Consider the following 23,864-nt stretch of genomic DNA (forward strand, 5'->3'; position numbering starts at 1 on the left):
ATGCCCAACTAATTTTTCTATTTTTAGTAGAGAGGGGGTTTCACCATGCTGGCCAGGCTGGTCTCAAACTCCTGACCTCAGGTGATCCGCCCGCCTCGGCCTTTCAAAGTGCTGGGATTACAGGCATGAGCCACTGCAGCCGGCCATTTTTTTTTCTTTCTTTCTTTTTTTTTTTTTTTTTTTTGAGACAGAGTCTCACTCTGTTGCCCAGGCTGGAGTGCAGTGGCGTGATCTCAGCTCACCACAACCTCCACCTCCCAGGTTCAAGTAATTCTCCTGCCTCAGCCTCCCAAGTAGCTGGAATTATAGGAGCACCACCACCCCCAGCTAATTTTGTATTTTTAGTAGAGATGGAGTTTCACCACGTTGGCCAGGCTGGTCTTGAACGCCTGACCTCAGGTGATCCACCCGCCTCGGCCTCCCAAAGTGCTGGGATTACAGGCATGAGCCACCGCACCTGGCCCTATTTATTATTGAAGAATCAAAATTAGGCCTAGCCTGAAAAATGAGATTTTTCTTGATTTTTGAACAGGGTCCTTGAACTGTCATTTAAAACCAAATCTGGTAATCTTTAGAGGCCATTGATGAAAAATAAGGGTAACTACAAAGTGATGGCACTTTGTGTGGCTCAGAATCTGTCCTCATAAGCAGATACAGAGGTGCAGTTCTTTTTGAGTTCTGGTAGCATTGTTTTAAAAGCTGTGCACAGCCTCCTGAGATTGCTATTTTCAAAGGTAGCATTTAGTTGGATATATGTTTGGGTAGGTTTTATTTTAAAAATGCTGTTGCTTTCTAATGACCCCTTGTGTTCTAATATGGAAATGGGAGGCAAAGTGTTGTGAAAAGTAGTTGGTAAAGTAGGCCAGATGTGGTGGCTCACACCTGTAATCCCAGCACTTTGGAAGGCCAAGGCGGGCGGATCACGAGGTCAAGAGATCCAGACCATCCTGGCCAACATGGTGAAACCCTGTCTCTACTAAAAATACAAAAATTAGCTGGGCATGGTGGCACGTGCCTGTAGTCCCAGCTACCTGGGAGGCTGAGGCAGGAGAATTGCTTGAACCCGGGAGGCAGAGGTTGCAATGAGCTGGGATTGCACCACTGCACTCCAGCCTGGCGACAGAGTAAGACTTTATCTCAAAAAAAAAAAAAAAAAAAAAAGGTAGTTGGTAAAGTTGTTCACATGAACCTTATTTATAATAGTAAAACACTGATTTATAATAATAAAAAATTTGCAATAGTAACAAAAGAGTCTAGAGTAAGAAACTAGCTGAGCAACGTGGTGTCACACTATACACCCATTAAGACAACAGGCACATGTGTCATGTCCATTTTGTGGAAAAGATATGTAAAATAATTTTAAGTAAAAAAGAAATATAAAAAAGTGAATGCATACAAAACAATTTCACAAAATTGAATGTTACTCAAAAATCACAGCTCATTTTAAGCTGTACAAAATAGTCATTTTTTCTTTATAATTGCTCAAATTCATAATCAAACAGAAGAAAGTTCCTGTCTTGGAAACAGTGCTACGCCCCAATTCTTCCAGAGCCAGTACTTTAAACAATTCCATTTCATTATTTTCCTGTAGACTAATTCTTAGGAAATCAATGTATCTCTCTTCAAGCATTAAAAAATCTCTTTAGAGTCAGTAGATCAATAGACAGTTTCTGTTTTCCACACAGCTGAAAGGGTGGAGCCCCCAAACCACAAGGGGAAGAAGGAAGTTAAAAGATGTTAAATACTGGGGCCAGCTCACCCTGGTCAGCCTAGCACTCTGACCTAGCAGTCAACATGAAGGCTCTCATTATTCTGGGGCTTGTCCTCCTTTCTGTTACAGTCCAGAGCAAGGTCTTTGAAAGGTGTGAGTTGGCCAGAACTCTGAAAAGATTGGGAATGGATGGCTACAGGGGAATCAGCCTAGCAAACTGTAAGTCTACTCTCCATACTTCCAGAGAATTAGCTACATATGGAACAGACACTAGGAGAGAAGGAAGAAGAAGAAGGGGCTTTGAGTGAATAGATGTTTTATTTCTTTGTGGGTTTGTATACTTACAATGGCTAAAAACATCAGTTTGGTTCTTTATAACCAGAGATACCTGATAAAGGAATAAGGGCATGGCAGGGGAAAATTCCATTCTAAGTAAAACAGGACCTGTTGTACTGTTCTAGTGCTAGGAAGTTTGCTGGGTGCCTGAGATTAAATGGCACATGTAAGCTGACTGAAAGATATATTTGAGGACCTGACAGAGCTCTCTCAAGTCCTTGGTATGTAACTCCAGTTATTTCCCATTTCGAACTTGGGCTCTGAGAGCCTAGAGTGATGCAGTATTTTTCTTGTCTTCAAGTCCCCTGCCGTGACGTGGGATTTTTTTTTTTTTTTTTTTTTTTTAAGACAGTCTCACTCTGTGGCCCAGGCTGGAGTGCAGTGGCATGATCTCAGCTCACTGCAACCTCTGCCTTCTGGGCTCAAGTGATTCTCGTGCTTCAGCCTTCTGAGTAGCTGTGACTACAGGTGTATACCACAGCACCCAGCTAATTTTTTGTATTTTCAGTAGAGATGGGGTTTCACCATGTTGGCCAGGCTGGTCTTGAACTCCTCGCCTCAAATGATCCGCCCACCTCAGCCTCCCAAAGTGGTAGGAATACAGGTGTGAACCACTGCACCCAGCCAACGTGGGATTTTTAACAGTGACGTTTTTAAAGAATATATTGAATTCCCTACACAAGGGCAGTAGGAACCTAGTTACCTTCAGTCACTCTTTGTTTAGGATCCCAGAAACTCAGCATGAAATGTTTTATTATTTTTATCTACTCTACTTGATTAACTATCTTTCATTTTCTCCCACACAATTCAAGATGTGCCATGAGGAAAAGTTATTTTACAGTTTAGTACATAGTTGTCAATGTAATAATCTCTGTAGTTTTCAGATTTAATTCAGACATTTCCCCTCAATAGCTATTTTTGAATGAATGAGTGAAGGGATGAAATCACAGAATAGTCTTGTTTTCAAGATTCTAACTTGATATCCAAATTCACCTTTAGATTTTATAAGAAAATTTCTCTCTGCCAGAAAATCCTTATGATTTTCTGATTAAAAAAAGCATTTTTCCATCAGCCTATGTATCTGCTATGAATTTACAAAATCTACTCAACAGCTCTGTTGATTATTCTGTTCTTGGCTGAATGTTGCCTGAGGGATGGGAGCACGGGAAGGGTAAAAGCAATGGAAGAAACATGTATTTTAATATTTTTAAAAGTATGTTATATTGTTCATTAGTGTTACAAGATGATTTGCATTACAAAAGGATTCTCTTACAAGTCCCTTATCTTAACACTAAAGTGCTAAGATATTTTATAAGTAAATCTTTATACTTATAAAACAAATCAGTAAAATAGAAGTAGCTAAGTAGAACTGATTTTGCTATAGAGTATAAGTCACTTAGTGTTGCTGTTTATTACTAAAAATAAGTTCTTTTCAGGGATGTGTTTGGCCAAATGGGAGAGTGGTTATAACACACGAGCTACAAACTACAATCCTGGAGACAGAAGCACTGATTATGGGATATTTCAGATCAATAGCCGCTACTGGTGTAATGATGGCAAAACCCCAGGAGCAGTTAATGCCTGTCATTTATCCTGCAGTGGTAAGACAAGCTAATATTTGACCAATCTGGTTATACTTACAAGAATTGAGATTCAATACAAATGAAAAAGCCTTGAAAGGTTCATGAGGGACCTAGAAAAACTACATCTCAACTTTCAGAAAGTCATTATTATTTTCCTCATAATTCCCTGAGTAAGAAATTAAAGAAGTGGTATCATAAAAGGTTGATGTTTTTTAATATACAGAAGTTTCTGGAATGACCTATTAATTTACTGTCAATGGCCTTACTGATGCTTTGTCCAGAACAATGCCATTGCTCCTGCTTACTTTGGGGAGGTTTAGGGATACTTTAGTTGTATTGTCCTTTTTCAATTGTTTTACTTTTTTTTTATGAAATGTTCTAAATGTATAGAAAATTAGAGACATTAGTATAATAAACAACCATATGCCCATTACGCACTTTAAAAATTGTTAACATTTTGCCATAGTTTCTTCTTCTATGTCTTTTTTTTTTGCTGAGAGTTTTTTGTTTTGTTTTGTTTTGTTTTGTTTTGAGACAGGGTCTCACTATCCCCCAGGCTGTAGTGCAGTGGCACCATCACAGCTCACTGCAGCCTCAAGTGATCATCCCACGACAGCCTCCCAAGTAGCTGGGACTACAGGTGTGCACCACCATGCCTGGCTCATTTTTGAAATTTTTAGTACAGGCAAATTCTGTGTTGCCCAGGCTGGTCTTGAACTCCTGAGCTCAAGCAATCTTCCCACCTCAGCCTCCTTAAGTGCTGGAAATCAGGCGTGAGCCACTGTACCTGGCTACTGCTGAGAGACTTTTAAGTGAATTAGGAACATGATGATATTCCATTTCTAAATTCTTTAGTTTACATCTTCAAAAAATACAGTTCCTGTAGAATTATTATTGTAAATAACAAATTAACTTAAGGATTTATTTATTTGGGGTGAAACAAATATTTTATTGAACTCATAAAAATAGAAATACCATGTGGAATCTTCAGTGTCAAAAATATTGCAGAAATCTTGCAAAGTTGATATTATTAAATTGTTAAATATTAAAATTCCCAATAGAGAACATTAATCTTATTTTTAAAATCCAGTTAATTAAAAAATTTATATTATATAATAATCTTTGGTCATTAAGTAAAAATTAGAAAATACAAATAAGAAAAATAACACCCATAATCTTACTACCCAGAGGTTTATAACCATGGGTAAATTCTGGTATATATTCTTCCAGAATGTATATCAGTCATGTGTATGAATGTTAAATCATATCATACACATATATACTCACATACAAACATGTAAATAATGTGGGCTTTTGCAAAAATTAAATTCTATTATACACACTGCTTTACAATTTGCTTCTTATCACACAAAATTATTTGCATGTCAGCAAATACAAATCGGTTTTTAATGATCTTTTGCTCCATTTTCCAGATGAGAAAAAAATACAAATCTGTATCATCATTTTAAAAGAATGACTAGAATTTTAATATATGAATATTCTATAATTTACTGATCCAACTGTTACTATTGAGCACTTAGGTTGTTTCCATTTTTCCCTCATAAATTGCTATGAATAGCTTTGTGTATACATCTTTGGGTGCATTTCTTATTTCTTTTGGATAAATTTTTAATAATAGAACTGCTGAGTAAAATATCACTAGGTGTTTTTTTACAGTGTCTAGTACAAAGAAGACCTTTAATCATTTCATTAATACTTCCAGCGCTTCCAATGACTTTGGTAAATGAAGAAAAAAATGCTTCATTTCATGCTGAATGGGAGAGAATGAAGACAGTTTTCCCCAACAATCACACATATATGGACTCATAGAAAATAATATCTTAGCATTCTTTCCACAGCCTAACAGAAAAAAGCTGGCTAAACCTAAATTTAAAATAAAATATCTATTCAAGTTTTTATTCCTTACCACCTGTCTTTCAGCTTTGCTGCAAGATAACATCGCTGATGCTGTAGCTTGTGCAAAGAGGGTTGTCCGTGATCCACAAGGCATTAGAGCATGGTATGTTTTAAGTGTTAAAAGGGAAAACTATTTTACTCTACTGTTGATACATACAACGAGAGCAGACTTTTAAAGACCAAAGTATGCTAATGACACCTAAAAATTGCAGCTTTTGGCTTATGCTAAATGATGTATTACCTACATCCTTGAAGAAACAATCTACTTTAACTGATCCAGAATCTTACTCTTTTACTCCTCAATTTATTTTAGGGGATTTCTAGAGTTTTAAGATGCTTCACACTCTATCAGTTCCTTGTCATATTTTGAAATTCCTTTTAGAATAAGTAAATGTGGGCCGGGCACGGTGGCACACGCCTGTAATCCCAGCACTTTGGGAGACTGAGGCAGATGGATCACCTGAGGTCAGGAGTTCGAGACCAGCCTGCCTAGCATGGCAAAACCCCATCTCTACTAAAAATACAAAAAATTAGCTGGGTGTGGTGGCAGGTGCCTGTAATCCCAGCTCGGGAGGCTGAGGCAGGAGACTTGCTTGAACCCGGGAGGTGGAGGTTGCAGAGGACTGCACCACTGCACTTCAGCCTGGGCAACAGAGTGAGACTCTGTCTCAGATAAATAAATAAATAAATAATGTGGAATTCACTTTGCAGTTGCTGCTGTACAACGCACATTACTCAATCTTTATGTTCAGCATTCTATGCTCTACTGAGAAATTCGGGTAGGAGTGAAGTATTTTGTATACATATCTTCATTTAATAAATAGCAATAGCTGGGTCTATCTTACTATTTTATCTATTGATAAAATATTTTGTTTCCCCAAGGAGTGTGAAGTATGTATATTACAATGAAGATATGTTTTAACCTTTCACCATTTGCTTCATCTTTTTCTACAGGGTGGCATGGAGAAATCGTTGTCAAAACAGAGATGTCCGTCAGTATGTTCAAGGTTGTGGAGTATAACTCCAGAATTTTCCTTCTTCAGCTCATTTTGTCTCTTTCTCACATTAAGGGAGTAGTAATTAAGTGAAAGGTCACACTACCATTATTTCCCCTTCAAACAAATAATATTTTTACAGAAGCAGGAGCAAAATATGGCCTTTCTTCTAAGAGACATAATGTTCACTAATGTGGTTATTTTATATTAAGCCTACAACATTTTTCAGTTTGCAAATAGAACTAATACTGGTGAAAATTTATCTAAAACCTTGGTTATCAAATACATCTCCAGTACATTCAGTTCTTTTTTTTTTTTTTTTTTTTTTTGAGACGGAGTCTCGCTCTGTCGCCCAGGCTGGAGTGCAATGGCGCAATCTTGGCTCACTGCAATCTCCACCTCCCAGGTTCATGCCATTTTCCTGCCTCAGCCTCCCGAGTAGTTGGGATTACGGGCGCCCGCCACCACGCCCGGCTAATTTTTTGTACTTTTAGTAGAGATGGGGTTTCACCGTGTTAGCCAGGATGGTCTCGATCTCCTGACCTTGTGATCCACCCACCTCGGCCTCCCAAAGTGCTGGGATTACAGGCGTGAGCCACCGCACCTGGCCACATTCAGTTCTTATCAAAGAAATAACCCAGACTTAATCTTGAATGATACAATTATGCCCAATATTAAGTAAAAAATATAAGAAAAGGTTATCTTAAATTGATCTTAGGCAAAATACCAGCTGATGAAGGCATCTGATGCCTCCATCTGTTCAGTCATCTCCAAAAACAGTAAAAATAACCACTTTTTGTTGGGCAATATGAAATTTTTAAAGGAGTAGAATACCAAATGATAGAAACAGACTGCCTGAGTTGAGAATTTTGATTTCTTAAAGTGTGTTTCTTTCTAAATTGCTGTTCCTTAATTTGATTAATTTAATTCATGTATTATGATTGAATCTGAGGCAGATGAGCTTATAAGTATTGAAATAATTACTAATTAATCACAAATGTGAAGTTATGCATGATGTAAAAAATACAAACATTCTAATTAAAGACTTTGCAACACATACCTTGTCTGTTTTTATTTAGACTCCTATAGTGTCTCTGAAGAAAAGAATACAGATATTTGAAAAAATATGATTTGGTGCTCTTAATATCTCTTATATCCTCACTTACCTCACTTAAATAGTCAGATATTGCTGGAGAAAAATCCATAAGCATGCTGACAGGTCTCACTTTAAATTCATAACCATAAATCTCAAATGAGCCCTCAAGTCTGCCTGACCATTTTAGTTACTTCTCTACAATCCTTCCATTTTTATGTCCCTAGTCTCCAAAATGACTGTTACTATTTTACTTTTCCTCTTCTCTCTTCAAAGCCTCAAGACACACATTCAGCCTCCTCCTCTGCCCCCTTATCCTCCACCCTCCTCTGCTCTCAGCAGATAACCTGGCCTCATATTACACTTATAAAACAAAAGCAACTTCATAGCAAGCTTTCCCCTCCACATCCCAAAGCAGCAGTCATACCTTCCCATAGGCCCATCCTTCCTTCCTTCCCTCCTATTATCAGGATGAAGAGCCTCTGCTCCTGCCAACAGCACTGACTCCACATGCAGTTTCCCTCCCATCCCTCTCACTACTCCAAGTTAGGCTGTTTCCTGCATCCCTAGTTTGTCCCTTTTAGCTGGATCACCTCCATCATTCTACAGTCTGCCCTAGTAACCTTCCATCTTACAACAAATACTCCACTGACCCTACATAATCCTCCAACTGCAACTCCATTCTCTGCTCCCTTTACAGCAAGACTTCTGGGGAAGGATGTCTGTACTTACCAATTCCATGACCTCACCTCCCATTGTCTTTTCAACCCTCTCTAATCCGGCTTCCATCCTCACCCAGCTGAAACTGCTCCTCCAGGATTTCTCCCATGACTCTTCAGTGCTAATTCCAGTGATCATCTTGTTCATCTCAGCAGCATTTGACAAAGTGAACCGCTTCATACTTTTAGCAGTTTTTTAATCCCTTGGCTTTTCCTTATTTACATCCTACCTCACTGACTGTTCTTTCTCAGTCCTTCTTGCTCACTCTTTCTCTGCTATTTAATTTCTAAATGTGAGAGTGCCTCAGGGCTCAAGTCTATAATAATTTTATATACTACATATTTTACTTATTTGTCTCTTCTCACCAAAATATAACTTCCGAAATGACAGAGGTTTTTCCATTTTTTAAAAAAACATTGAAATAATCTCAATCTTTCAAAAAATGTAAAAGTACTGTACAAAGATCTTTTATTTTTCGGAACTGTTTTGAGAGTAAATAGCCAACATGATACCCAATGGCCCTGATTATATCAGTGTGTAATTCCTATAATGACATTTTTCTACATAAAACCTCAAAACAATTATCCAAATTAGGAAATTAACACTGATACACTACTACCACCTAGTCATCAGATTCCACTCAATTTCATCGATTGTCCCAATAAGACCTTCATAACAAAAGCATCTAATTCAGAATCATGTTGTATTTGGTTGTCATGTTTTTTAAGTCTCTTTGAATCTGGATTATTTCCTCAGTTGTTTCTTTCTGGACTTTTATGACCTTGCCACTTTTGAAGACCACAGACTGGTTATGTTATAGAAAGTTCCGAAGGTTTTTCTGGTGTTCTCTCGATTCCATTAAGTTATGCATCTTTGGTAGGAATAACACAGAAGTGATGTTCTCACTGCATCCTTTGAGGTGGCATTCAGTTTTTGCAGTTTTGATTTGCCCCATTATTGATGATGTTCACTTGATCACTTGATTAAGGTGAGGCCTGCAAGCCATCTTCACTGTAAAGTATTTGGGGAGGAGGTGCCTTGAGACTACTGCTCATCAAATTTTCAGTTTGTTTGTTTATTTATTTAGAGGCAGGATTTCACTCTGTTGCCTAGGCTGGAGTGCAGTGGCGCGATCTCGGCTCACTGCAACCTCTGCCTCCCAGGCTCAAGCAATCCTCCCGCCTCAGCCTCCTGAGTAGCTGGGACTACTGGCACGCGTCACCATGCCTGGCTAATTTTTGTAATTTTAGTAGAGATGGGGTTTTGCCATGTTGCCCAGGCTTGTCTGGAACTCCTGAGCTCAAGCAATCTGCCTGCCTTGGCCTCCCAAGTGCTGGATTACAGGTGTGAACCACCGTGCCTGGTCATGCATTTATTTATTATATCAGTATGGACCCATGGCTTCTATTTTATTCAAATCATAAGGAGTTATAGTCCATTACTATTATTTATTTTGATGTTCACACTGTCCTCGATTTGGCCAGTGAGCCCCTGCAAGTTGTCTTCTGTGCCATTTCGACATATTTCCATCATTCTTCAAGCACTTTCTTGTTTTCTGGCAAAGATATTCTAAGGCTCACCTTGTTCCTTCCTTGCTTCCAAAAATGGAATAGGCATTTCTCCAAGGAGCCCTGATTCCTCAAAGTGCATAATAGTATTAAAAAACAGGATCTGGGCACTAGGGTATCCCTGTTCCCAGGCCCTATCAGTGAACAGAGCTGGAAGATATATGTATTTACACTATATTTATCTCTATATCTATCTATTTATATTGAAAATCATGAATCCACACCAATATTTCCAATTCTAATCTCACACCACAGGATTCACTCTAGTTTTCTTCTTTCGCATGTTTTAACTCTCTTCTCTGAGAGTAAGAAACTTAGCATCCATTATACTCATTATCCTTAAAATGTATCCTTAGTACATTTACATATTTGATGGGTTTGCCTGTATGTAACCAATTCCTGAACTCTGCCCAACATTGAGTGCTCTCCACTCAGGCTCTGACATCCCTCAGTGGGTTGCTTCCTTCCCCAACACCTGGACACCCTCCTTACCATGATACATCTCTGATTTTATAATATGCTGAACCACCGTCCTGATAGGAAGAATAGAAATTTTTCACTCATTCCACTTCTGTATTCTAAACACCTAGAAGAGTGACTAGAACATGGTACATGCTCAATCAATATCAGTTGATCGAATAAATCTCTCGCTAATTATTTAGTATGTTCCCTCCAAGATGAACATTCTAAGCTTTTTGTTTTTGAGACGGAGTCTCGCTCTGTCACCCAGGCTGGAGTGCAGTGGCGCGATCTCGGCTCACTGCAACGTCCGCCTCCCGGGTTCAAGCGATTCTCCTGCCTCAGCCTCCCGAGTAGTTGGGACTACAGGCACGCGCCACCACGCCTGGCTCATTTTTGTATTTTTAGTAGAGAGGGGGTTTCACCATGTCAGGAGGTCGATCTCCTGACCTCGTGATCCGCCCGCCTCGGCCTCCCAAAGTGCTGGGATTACAGGCGTGAGCCACCGCGCCCAGCCTTTTTTTTTTTTTTTTTTTTAATTAACTCTTCAAGGCCACATGATTCCAGTACAACAGCTTGCGGGGTTCCAAGCCATGTCTTGGCTATGTAAATGCAGCACATAGACTAGCCATGGGAGGGCAGCAGAGGGCCACTACATAGGTGCAACCTTAGGCTTCAAATTCTTGGACCATTCTGATGTGATTAAACTAAAAAAAAATGAGTTTATGCATATCGAGATACCCTGAGGTGTACTAAGGATGAGTCAAGGTAGGGGAGAGAGAGTTGAAGAGTGACAGCTGAGAAACAGAGATAGGACATGTCCAAGAAGTGCCAGGATAACCCAACAACACAGGCTGATTGAGGAAACTGCCAGAGATTAGACAAAGTAGACTGAAGAGAGAAAGCAATGTTTGTTGGAGATTTTGTTTTAGTTTTTGATAAATATTTCTTAGTCATACCAATTGTTTTAAATATAATTACGCCCCCAAACCAAATTTCTACTCTTATTCTGGCAACAGAATAAAAATCAATATCAACGTTTGATCATTTTCAAAGAAACTCGGTTCCTATCTTGGTTGAAATGCAGTGACATCCACATGGCAATTGAGCTCTTCATGTGGCACTAATATAACTAAGCCCTGAGCACATCCCTTGCACTTCTATTTAGTGAAGTCTTTTAAAAAATATTTTCTTAAGAGTTGTTAAATGGAATTACTAAAAATTACAATCAGCAGTATTTTCTACTCTTTTAGCTTATTTTTTTAAAATATTTACCTCCATGCTTTTCAATATTGCACTTACATTGCTTCTTCTTGATTTTTCCATTTTAAGATACTGACTTCCTACTATGGAAGTTAAAGATTAAGCTCTATTTCCTCCTCCTCCATCCCCATCAAGCATAGTACCCTTCTCCAAAGCCCATCCTTCCAAATATAATTCTTTTTTTGAGGGGGAGGGGGGATCAATACTCAGTTTTTTTTGTTGTTGTTTGTTTGTTTGTTTTTGAGACGGAGTCTCACTCTGTCACCCAGGCTGGAGTGCAGTGGTGCGATCTCGGCTCACTGCAAGCTCCGCCTCCCGGGTTCACGCCATTCTCCTGCCTCAGCTTCCCAAGTAGCTGGGACTACAGGCGCCCGCCACCACGCCCGGCTAATTTTTTTGTGTTTTTAGTAGAGACGGGGTTTCACCGTGTTAGCCAGGATGGTCTCGATCTCCTGACCTCGTGATCCGCCCACCTCGGCCTCGCAAAGTGCTGGCATTACAGGTGTGAGCCACCGCGCCCGGCCAATACTCAGTATTTATGTAACCATAAATACAATTACTTTCCTTTCTTGCACAAGATTTTGCTTTCCCTAGAATTAATAGCTGCATAATTCTTACAGCCGCTTAGTTTTCTGTGTACCTGTCATGAGTTAAACTCCAAACTCTTGGTCAAATCTCCTCTTGAGGATTCAACGCCAGCTGGAATTTTGTCAATTCCATCCTTTTGAAGCAGTGTCTCCCAAAGATTTCTGACCGAATCTAATCTGGATGCATTGCCGTCTATGCCCGTACACAGCTATTGTTCCCGGAGCTCTTTCAGTATCATCTTGGGATCTTACTATTTTCTGTGTTTGTTATTTATTGTATTTCCTGTATTTCATAATTTCCTCCTTGGATTATTCCCTCATTTTGGTGGATCAGATCTACAGGATCTTCCTGGAGGTACTGAGAAAAGTAAGATAGGTACTATTTTTTGTGTGTAGTGATTTAGCACGTCTGAAACTATTCACACACTAGATTGGTAGTTGGATGAGTATTGAAGACTAAATCGGAAGTAATTTTCCCTCAGAGTTTTGAAGACAGTACCGTATGGTTTCCTAGATTCTAACTGAGCAATCTGAAGCCACTCTGATTCTACAGTCTGTATAACCTGGAAGGGTGTGGGATCTCTTTTTCCTCGATGTTCAGAAAATTCACAATGATATGCCTTGACGTGGATGCTTTAATATTTGTGTTGGGTGCTTAGTAGGATCTTTCAGTGTGGAAACTCATCTCCTTAACATCTGGACAACTTTCTGAAGTCATTTATTGATTATTTCCTTCCCTTCATTTTTTTTTTTTTTGTTTGGAACTCCTGGACTGGTCCTGTGATGTGACTGCGGCCGCCAGGCGCGTGCGCAGTGTACACTGCGTGCGCATACGCTAGCCCGTTGCGCCTGCGCCTGGTGCCGCCGTCGCCCCTCCTTCCGCGGCGCTCTCCACCTGCGCGGGCCTGAATGGCCTTCAGGAGCGCAGTCGGCCTGAGGAGTTGACGGTTACTCAGCGCCGCGAGCCCTAGTAACTCGCCCTCCCTCGGCCAGAAACCCTCCGCCTGGGCCCGCGCGAGAGAAGCGCGGCCTCTGAGGGGAGCGGCGACCCCGCCAGCCCCGGTCTCTTTCCCTGGCGGCGGCGGCTTCTTCCGTGGGACAATATGTTCAAGAGAATGGCCGAATTTGGGCCTGACTCCGGCGGGAGAGTAAAGGTCAGTGCCCGGACCGCCCCTCTTCCGGGGTGGCTCTCCCGCCCCGGCTCCTCCCTGCGCGGCGCGGGGAGGGCCCACTGGGTTTCCTTTCGCGCCTTCTCTCCTCGGGTTTGAACCGTGGTTTCAGGGCGGAGAGCGAGTCAGAGCCAATGAGCGAAAAACCGGCGTTCATTGGGCCCCAACTTCCTCGCGTCACTGCCAACTCCCATCCCCGTCAAAAAACAAACAGATCAATGGTGGCTTGGGGAAACCCGGACGTGGCTGCCAGGGAAACGGGCGACTCCGAGGGCTGGGAAAGCTCAGCTTGGTGTACATTCGCTGCCAATCTAGGTTATTGGTGAAGCGGTGACGCCACCCTCCTGGTGTGAAGATAACAATAACTGTAGCAAACAGTTGCTGAGCGCTTACCCGCAGTATTTCCAAGTGCGGTAACTGAGGCACCGAGGCATACGAAAGCTAAGAAAATTTGCCGGAGTTCATGGTGTTCACAAAGCCGCAAAGCAAGAGCATAACACTGTGCCTGGCACATGGGGAACATTCAGTAAATGTCAACTTCTTTTGTTTTTGATGAAATTACCATAGAGCCCAGCGTAATGTTTGACATTGTGATATTTATTTCCCTCACACATCCCCTGGCACGTTAATTTTTTTTTTTTTTTTTTTTTTTTTTTTTTTTGTGACGAAGTGTCTCTCTTGTTGCCCAGGCTGGAGCGCAATGGCACGATCTCGGCTCACTGCAACCTCCGCCTCTTGGGTTCAAGCGATTCTCCTGCCTCAGCCCCTCTAGTAGCTGGGATTACAGGTGCCCGCCACCGCGCCCGGCTAATTTTTGTATATTTAGTAGAGACGGGGTTTCACCATGTTGACCAGCCTGGTCTTGAACTTCTGACCTCAGGTGATCCACCTTCCTCGGCCTTCCAAAGTGCTGGGATTACAGGCGTGAGCCACCTTTCCCGGCCTTGCACGTTAATTTTTAAGGCAGGACCCACTGGCTCCTGATAAAACAACTATTTGTACCCCTTCTGATTTTTATTTATAAAGGAAAGGAAATTTTTCTTTAAAAAGAATCAACCACGGCTGGGCGCGGTGGCTCACGCCTGTAATCCCAGCACTTTAGGAGGCCGAGATGGGTGGATCACCTGAGGTCAGGAGTTTGAGACCAGCCTGGTCAAGATGGGTGAAACCCCGTCTGTACTAAAGATACAAAAATTAGCCAGGTGTAGTGGTGGGCGCCTGTAATCCCAGCTACTCGGGAGGCTGAGGCAGGAGAGTCGCTTGAACCTGCGAGGCAGAAGTTGAAGTGAGCTGAGATCGCGCCACTGCACTCTAGCCTGGGCGACAGAGCAAGACTCTGTTTCTTTAAAAAAAATAATAATAATTAGTAGATTTTAAAAATACTTATCTGTGTGTGTGGTTTTTTTTGTTTTTGTTTTTGTTTTTGTTTTTGTTTGTTTTGAGACGGAGTTTTGCTCTTGTTGCCCAGGCTGGAGTGCAATAGCGCCATCTCGGCTCACCGCAACCTCCACCTCCTGGATTCAAGCGATTCTCCTGCCTCAGCCTCCTGAATAGCTGGAATTACAGGCACGCGCCACCATGCCCGACTAATTTTGTATTTTTAGTAGAGACGGGGGCTTCTCCGTGTTGGTCAGGCTGGTCTCGAACTCCCGACCTCAGGTGATCTGCCCGCCTCGGCCTCCCAAAGTGCTGGGATTACAGGCGTGAGCCACCGTGCCTGGCCGCTTTTCTTCATTTTTATTGTTGTTGGTTACATTCGCTCAGCACTTTTCACATGTGGTAAATCGTGCTCATTGTTCTTCAGATACATTTCTGTAACTGAGCCATTGGTTTCAGATTCATGTGCAACATTCAATATTTTCACTTCAATTGAAATTTTTTATCTTTCCAACATAATCTGTCAATACTCACTGCCTTTGCACTTATCAGATATAAGAAATATGTATGTTAAACTAAGGACAAATGTAGCAAACATGTCATCAGCTGCTATTTACCAAGCTTCAGTCATCCAAGTGACACTTGGCCATTTTTGCCATGTCTGAATTCAACTGTAATATTTATTGTAACATTTACATTTAAATCAATTTATTTTTTAAAAGCCTCTTTCTAAGCATTAACGTTTTTTAAATTGTAGGGTGTTTGTTTTTTTGTTATTTTTTTCCTTGGAGACAGAGTCTTGCTCTGTTGCCCAGGCTGGAGTGCAATGGTATGATCTCGGCTCACTGCAACCTCTGCCTCCTAGGTTCGAGCAATTCTCCTGCTTCAGCCTCCCAAGTAGCTGGGATTACAGATGCACACCACCAAGCCCAGCTAATTTTTGTATTTTTAGTAGAGACGGGGTTTCACCATCTTGGCCAGGCTGGTCTTGAACCTCTGACCTCAGGTGATCCACCTGCCTTGGTGAAATTGTAGGTTTTAATTTCTAGTTACAGTTATTACTATTTTTTAATACTGATTAAACACGTAAGTAAAAAAGTGAAAAATGTTTGACCTTTATTCTACCTCTCACAAATTACTCTTAATATTTATACTATACTTTGGGAAACACTGCCACAGGCTAGGTGATAAGGACATTACCACAGGTGATGCCAGTCACAATTGGCAATTTTTATTTCAATGCCTAGCTTTCAGGTGTTTAAGTAAAGGCCTTTTGCATTTCTTTTAACAACACTAAAAGCGCCTTACATGGTAATTTAAATAAAAGCATTTTCAAAGAGGGAACATTGTAATTATTCTGGTGTTTTTTGTGTTAATATGAAATGAGGATGTGTCTGAAATTGATTTGAGAGAAATCCGTAATATAAGCAAACTATAGATTGTTAGACTGCCATTCTTTAAAACAAGTTTTCAGAGCTCTTATTCTGCATATTTAGCTAATGGTACAATATTCATTTATTTTAAAATTATTTTTCTTTTAGGGTGTTACTATCGTTAAACCAATAGTTTACGGTAATGTTGCTCGGTATTTTGGAAAGAAAAGAGAAGAAGATGGGCACACTCATCAGTGGACAGTATATGTAAAACCATATAGAAATGAGGTAGGCACTCGTTTTTTCTGTAACTGTTTTGCTTAAAGTTGTCTGTAATTTGTTTTGCTTAAAGACAACCTGTAATTTTTTTTTTTTTTTTTTTTTTGAGACGGAGTCTTGCTCTGTCGCCCAGTCTGGAGTGCAGTGGCGCTATCTCGGCTCACTGCAAGCTCCGCCTCCCGGGTTCACGCCATTCTCCTGCCTCAGCCTCTCGAGTAGCTGGGACTACAGGCGCCCGCCACCACGCTCGGCTAATTTTTTGTATTTTTTGGTAGAGACGGGGTTTCACCGTGTTAGCCAGGATGGTCTCAATCTCCTGACCTCGTTATCTGCCCGCCTCGGCCTCCCAAAGTGCTGGGATTACAGGTGTGAGCCACCGCGCCTGGCCAACAACCTGTTATCTTTTATAGTAACTTTCTGATTATAAAATTGGTCCATTGTAGGAATGTTGTCAAAAAATGTTTGAAAAAATAGAGAACTGTCATCTTCATATAATACTAAAAATCAATTTTCCAAAAATGTTTCCTAATTAAAATTAAGATAACAAGAACTATTTATGCTATAAATACAGTACATCTTCCTAACATCATATCTAAGTTAATGTAGTATTTAATCAGGAGTTTCAGGAATAAGCAGCTAATTCTTAAAGTAATAATGTGGTAATAAGAATGTGAAAGACAGCTCTGCCGTGTCATCTGATTGCTAGTAATTTTGTTTCACTGCTGAATCTTCAATGCCTGGAACATAGCCAGTACATAGTAGGTATTTAACAGATATTTATTGAGTGAGTAAATTATTCCTCTATTTAAAACCCTTCAGAGTCTACCCAAAAACTTGCGTGTGAATATTGATACCAGTGTTATTCATAATAGCCAAAAAGTGGAAACAATTCATTTGTCTATCAACTGATGAATGGATAAATAAAATGTGGTATAGCCATACAATTGAATATTATCAAGCAATAAAAAGTAAAGTACTGATAAAGTAAAGATGCTACTACATGGATGAAACTTGAAAGCATTGTGCTAAGTAAAAGAAGCCAAATATTAAAAAGGCCACATATTATATGCTTTTATTTATATGAAATGTCCAGAAGGGGCAAATCCATAGACAAAGAAAATAGATAAGTGGTTGCTAGTGGGTGGGGGAGAAAGGGTATTGAGGTAAGTGCTAACGGATATGGCTTTCTTTTGTGTGATAAAAATGTTCTAAAATTGTAGTGATTCTTATGAGACTCTGTAAATATAACTAAAAACCATTGGCTAGGCAAAATGGCTCATTCCTGTAATCTCAGCACTTTGGGAGGCCCAAGCGGGAGGATTGCTTGAGCCCAGGAGTTTGAGACCAGACTGGCAACATAGTAAGACTCCATTTCTACAGAAAAAAAAAGGTATCATTATAGTAAGATTCCAGTTTATTTTGTAAATAATAAAGTTAGATATGAATGTAGATATAAGTAATTTAAAAATTCCTAAAAGTAAATTAAAAAGTTAATAAATGTTACTATTGAATGTGACTTATTGCTTTGCGTTTTTTTATTCTTCTATAATGAATTATATATTTTAAAAGCCACCTTTGCCAACAGAAGCCTTTTTATTTGCCATAACTAATGAATATGCTTCTGTACTTTTAAAATAAAGTTAAGAAAATGAGGAGTTTTTCTACTCAACAGTCTTAGATTGCTTTAAATTAGTTGTCCTTAGCTTTATGTAATATAATTTTTTGTTTGTTTGAGATGGAGTTTCTCTCTTATTGCCCAGGCTGGAATGCAATGGTGCGATCTCAGCTTACTGCAACCTCCGCCGCCTGGGTTTAAGCGATTCTCCTGCCTCAGCCTCCTGAGTAGCTGGGATTACAGGCTCCCACCACCATGCTTGGCTAATTTTTTGTATTTTTAGTAGAGATGGAGTTTCACCATGTTGGCCAGGCTGGTCTCGAACTCCTGACCCAGGTGATCCACCTGCCTTGGCCTCCCAAAGTGCTGGGATTACAGGCGTGAGCCACCGTGCCTGGCATATGTGATATAATTTTGTTCTTTGAAATTGACTATAGATTTGCCTTATATTTCTGTAACAGTACCAGATATGTACTGTTGTTTTAATGGAAAAAAATCAAAATTGATTTAGAATATTATCTATAGGGGTGTATTAAAACAAGATTTGCCAAAAAAAAAGTGAATTTGGGATGTGTATTTCTATATATTACAAATCATAAAAGAATTCAACACAGGCTTCCTTGGTTTTTGTTTTTGTTTTTTAAAAAAAGCAAAATAGGCCAGGTGTGGTGGCTCACGCCTGTAATTCCAGCACACTGGTAGGCCGAGGCAGGTGGATCACCTGAGGTCAAGAGTTCGAGACCAGCCTGGCCAACATGGTGAAACCCCCATCTCTACTAAAAATACAAAAAATTAGCCAGGCATGGTGGCAGCCGCCTGTAATCCCAGCTACTTAGGAGGCTGAGGCAGGAGAATTGCTTGAACCTGGATCAGGGAAGTTGCAGTGAGCCAAGATCATGCCACTGTACTCCAGCCTGGGCAACAAAGCGAGACTCCATCTCAGGAAAAAAAAAAAAAGCAAAATAACTTCCCAGGTATAATTCATGTTTTTTAGAAAATTAGATTCCATAAAATTTGAAGGGAAGTATGTTTTTTATAAAATTAAGTATATATGCTCAGTGTATTTTTTTCCTAGTTTTCATTTGTAGATCATGAAACTAATTAATTCCTTATATTTTAGGATATGTCAGCATATGTGAAGAAAATCCAGTTTAAATTACATGAAAGCTATGGCAATCCTTTAAGAGGTACAATATAGTCTTTTGAGTCACAATATCCAAAGTTAAAAATGGCTAGGAAACTAAACCGATAATTTACTTTTTTTTTCTGTCTTTAGTTGTTACTAAACCTCCATATGAAATTACTGAAACAGGATGGGGTGAATTCGAAATAATCATCAAAATATTTTTCATTGACCCTAATGAAAGACCTGTGAGTAGCATTAATCTTTGTAAATATAAAATAGATTTCTTAGTAAATGTGAACATGTAATAATACTTAATGAATAGTGTTCATTCAGATGTGTTTTATGTAAATTTATGGCACAATGTATCTTGCCATGAGTTAAGTTTTTCATTTTTAAATGTAGCGCCTTTCAAAATCCTTTTTTTTTCAAGTATGGAAAAAAACATATAATATGAACATATATTGGAAAGAAACCATGGAAATCAGATGATTACTGCAGCAAAAAAACTTAAAACTATTATTGTCATTCAGTTATTAATAATAAACAAGTTGAGCCCATATGCTGTGTAAAATGGTTTTTATAGTTTTTGGTAGTTAAACCCTAAGAAACAGTGTTTTTGCTTCTTTAAGCTGTCATCAGTACTAGCGCTTCATTTTATATCTTATTTATGAGTCTTTTTTTTATAGCCATTGGCTTTTTCATCTTTTGATCTCTTCTTATCAGATTGTTGCTTGATAATGTAAAAAAAAATCCCTCCAGGCTTTTGCTTTGATCCTTCAGCAACTTTGTTAGGTTGTGATACCCTCATTTTAGAGATCAGGATACCAAGGCTCAGAGGTCAAGTCACTGCTCAAAAACACTCAGTTAATTATGGTAGAGCTAGTTTTTGAACCCAGATATTTGCATTCATACCTTTTTCTAGTATTTTTTCTTTTGAGTAAAACCACTAGGCCTTTTTTTTCTTAAGCCTGCAGGGTCAAAACTCAGTAATGGCTCTCACATTCCACATATGTGGCTGGGGTTTAACTCCAGTTTCAAGGCTTTCACATTCATCACCATTTTATCTTGTTAGAATCACGTCATTCTTTTAGCACCAAACATTTACATTTTAATTATCAGATTATATTTTTTAAACTCTGTGTGTATTTTTAAAGGAGCTGAGTGTCACCTGGACCAGTATTTCAGCAAACCGGTTCCTAACTGGCTGCATCAGAAACACCTGAGGTGCTTGCTTATTTATTTATTAATTTTTGTGAGGTGCTTTTTAAAAATTCAAGTTCCTAGGCCTCACCTTTTGGAGAGTCTGATTCAGTAGGTTGGGAATGGGGCCAGCACCCTCGGTGATTTTGATGCACAGTGGGATTTGGGACCCAATGGCGTAGACTTACTCTTTTCTTCCTACGTAGGAATTTATTTAGGCAATCTCTCAAATGAGAATCTAGTTTGGGCTTGCATATCTCCAATATGGAGAATTAACTTATGTCACTAAGTAAAACATCGTATTCAAGGTTGGGGTAGTTTTAGTTTTAAGAAAGCTGTACTTCGTTACGCTTCCCTGAACTTTTTACTGATTACTATTCCTACCTTAGTTTTCTTTTCTCGTGAGTAAGCATCCATAGCTCATTTAAACATTTTTTGTGTTTTCATGTGATGAAGTTTTTAGATCTCCTACCATCTGTGTTGCTCTTCAGGGAAACACACTCATGTTATATTTTGTTTGGCAATAATTTTTTTTTTCTTTTGAGACAGAGTTACACTCTGCTGCCCAGGCTGGAGTACAGTGGCATAAACACAACTCACTGCAGCCTCCACCTCCTGGCCTCAAACAGTCCTCTGCCTCAGCCTCCCCGGTAGATGGGACCACAGATGCATGCCACCATGCTGAGTTAATTTTTTATTTTCTGTAGAGATGGGGGCTCACCATGTTGCCCAGGCTGATCTCAAACTCCTGAGCTCAAGCATTCCTCTCGCCTTGCCCTCCCAAGGTGCTGGGATTACAGGCATGAGCCACCATGACTGGCCAAGAAATTATTAAATATTATAGCTGCTATTTGCAAGATATTGTTTAAGGGATTGAGAAGGATACAAAAATGAGACACTGACCTTAATGAGAATAGTTTATTAGGGAAAAGAGAGCATAGAATTTAGCAGATGTTGAGAGGGAGGAGAGAAGCAGCCCATATGTTACTAGAGTAGAAGCTCTTTTTAACTTTGTAAGATTGCTGGGTTTTCATTTTTATTTTGAGAATACGCTGCCTTACCTCCTTGTCTCCTCATCTGTTACCCCTTATCCCCAGTTGGAAAATAAATCTATGAAAGAAATCATTGTATCCTGTAACCTCATTATGAGACAGCTCTTGAAGTCACTCTTAGAAAGGTATAACCTATTGCACTGCTGTAGTAATTAATCTGTTGAATAGATTCCCATATAGATTTACATAGGCCTGAATTTTATTCTCTAAAAAGTATTATAGGGTTTTTTAGTATTATTAAACTATTGTACTTTTTCAGTAGTTGGCTCTTACAGAAAATGTCCAGTGAAGGTTTATTTAAAATATCTAAGAAAGACAACTTGGTTGGAAGGTAACTTGTGATTTACTTCTGCTACCCAGTAACCTATTATACAGATCAAGCCACTATAAAAACAATGGTTGTTTCTAAAAGCAAAATGTCAAATTGAGTTTTCATTCCTAGAAATAGGGATTTCTAGGCAAGTATAGGCAGTTTCATTGTTCTAAGAATTTTCAAACACCACTCAAAATTACAGACATCTGTCTTGAAATGTTTTTATTGCCTATATCTGCATGAATGCCTCTGGAAGTCTGAATAATAAATTTAGGGAAGGACAGTTTTACGATGTAATTGTAAGAATTTTTTAATTGTGAAAGTCAGATGTGCACATGGTTTTAAGAGAAGATTTTTGAAATAAGTATAAGTCTTCTGTATTAGTTTTCTGGTACCATAAACTGGGTGGATTAAAACAACAGAAATTTATTCCCACAGATCTGGAGGCTAGAAGTCCGAAATCAAGGTGTTGGCCATGATTTTTCCAAAGCCTTTAGGGGAGCATCTTTCCTTGCCTCTTCCAGCCCCAGATGTTCCTTGGCTTTTGGCAACATATCTCTAATATCTTCCTCCATTGTCACATGGACTTATCTTTCTCCCTGGTCTCTGTGTCTTCTTCTCTTAGAAGGACACCAGTCATATTGGATTGTGGTCCACCCTAATGACTTCATTGTAATTACACCTGCGAAGACCCTGTTTCCAAATAATGTCACATCCACAGGTACTGAGAATTAGGGCTTCATATCTTTTGCCTGCATTTATAGTCCCAGTTACTTGGGAGGCTGAGGCAGGAGTATCATTTGAGATCAGGAATTCAAGACCAGCCTGGGCAACATAGTAAGACCCCATCTCAAACAAAATACACCTTTTGCAGGGAGGTCACAATTAGCCAATAACATCTTTATCCCATCTTTGACCTCTTTTCCAAGAAAACTGCTTTTTAACAGTTACCTGTTTTCAATTCCTCTAGAAATTACTCACTCCCATGCATCTCATATATTTAAATCCCTAATATTGGATTTCTCAGCTTCAGATAGTATCTTTCAGTGCCTAATGATTGATTATAGGTGATCCTTTTTCTTCCTCTTTCCAAGTTTCTTTTTTTCATTTTGCTGAAGGAATTTTTTCAGAAAGGATGCCTGAGAAATAAACTTTCAGAGATATTGCCCATCTGAAATGTCCTTATTTTTTCTTCATACTTCATTGTTGGGGAGAAAAATTCTAGGCATTAAAGGTAGATATGCTTTCTTGTCTATGAGTGGAGAGAGAAGGGAAGGTCAAGAGGCCCAGCTACCCCATAGCATTCTTGACTTTGATACTTGCCAGTTCTGAGCTTGGAGCACTGTAGGGCTCTTGGGAGCTCTGGCTCACACCTCTGAGGCAGTTTTCTTAAGTTTTCAGGTTGTGGTTTTTCTCCGTTATTGTTTATTATCCTTCTTGGTAGACTCACCTGCTTTCTGTCTGTTCCAGAAATTTGTTAAATTATTTGCTTTAAATAATTTGATATGTAATTCATGCTCTCTTATTTTGCTGTTATTTTAGTAGAATTCTGTGCATTTCCCTCCTCCCCTTTCTACATTCTTAGTGCATCATCTTGAGCCTGGAAGATGTCCTTTAAGTAGGATATTTCCACTTGCTGAGCCATGTCCAGGGAAATCTGACATTCTGTTAATTGAGCTAGATTGTCTTTAGGGGGAGTTGATGGTGCTTGTTTAAATTCAGTTGCAAGAAATTTTATATTTTCTGACTTTTTCAGTGTACCCTTCCTTGCTCCCTATTTCATGACTTTTTTGAAGAGTAGCATTCTCTTACAATTATGCTAGCTAACTTTTTGGAAAATTATTTGAGGTCTGGTTTTCAGAACTTCAACATGAACTCTGATGTTTTCCCAACTAGATTTTATTTTGCTAAAATAATCACACGTTGTGCTGCAAAGCTTTTCCCTTGATGTCTTACTATACCTGTTTTTAAGTATTTGAAGACATGTTGCTCTTCCCAAAGTGAATTATTACTGACCAACTTGTTATTTATTTATTATGTCATTTATGTAATAATTGTATAGATCCCCAAAGAAATTATCTTTCCCTCGCTGAACTTTTTCATTCCCCACAGTAAATTTGTAAACTCT

At 39.4% G+C, this 23,864-nt stretch overlaps 2 protein-coding genes across 3 annotated transcripts in view; both read left to right on the forward strand.

Annotated features, from left to right (window-relative positions):
- Window positions 1-1,760: 1,760 nt before the first annotated feature.
- LYZ (lysozyme) lies at window positions 1,761-7,599 on the forward strand. Its single transcript, XM_054443435.1, has 4 exons — window positions 1,761-1,930; window positions 3,484-3,648; window positions 5,572-5,650; window positions 6,502-7,599. Exons 1-4 carry the CDS (start codon window positions 1,795-1,797, stop codon window positions 6,566-6,568), a joined length of 447 nt encoding a protein of 148 aa, XP_054299410.1. The 5' UTR covers window positions 1,761-1,794; the 3' UTR covers window positions 6,569-7,599.
- Window positions 7,600-13,052: 5,453 nt separating this feature from the next.
- Window positions 13,053-23,864, forward strand: part of YEATS4 (YEATS domain containing 4) — a 29,755-nt gene continuing 18,943 nt past the window's right edge. Inside the window, exons 1-4 of one of the 2 annotated variants that reach the window (XM_054443230.2) lie at window positions 13,053-13,386; window positions 16,320-16,439; window positions 19,166-19,232; window positions 19,322-19,416. In XM_054443230.2, the coding sequence (XP_054299205.1) occupies window positions 13,336-13,386; window positions 16,320-16,439; window positions 19,166-19,232; window positions 19,322-19,416 (333 nt within the window). In that variant the 5' untranslated portion in view covers window positions 13,053-13,335. The remainder of the gene's footprint in view (window positions 13,387-16,319; window positions 16,440-19,165; window positions 19,233-19,321; window positions 19,417-23,864) is intronic. The other variant, XM_054443231.2, reaches the window with a different exon arrangement.

The sequence above is a fragment of the Pongo pygmaeus genome, chromosome 10 (genome assembly GCF_028885625.2).
Source record: "Pongo pygmaeus isolate AG05252 chromosome 10, NHGRI_mPonPyg2-v2.0_pri, whole genome shotgun sequence".
In the NCBI taxonomy this organism is placed as follows: domain Eukaryota; kingdom Metazoa; phylum Chordata; class Mammalia; order Primates; family Hominidae; genus Pongo; species Pongo pygmaeus.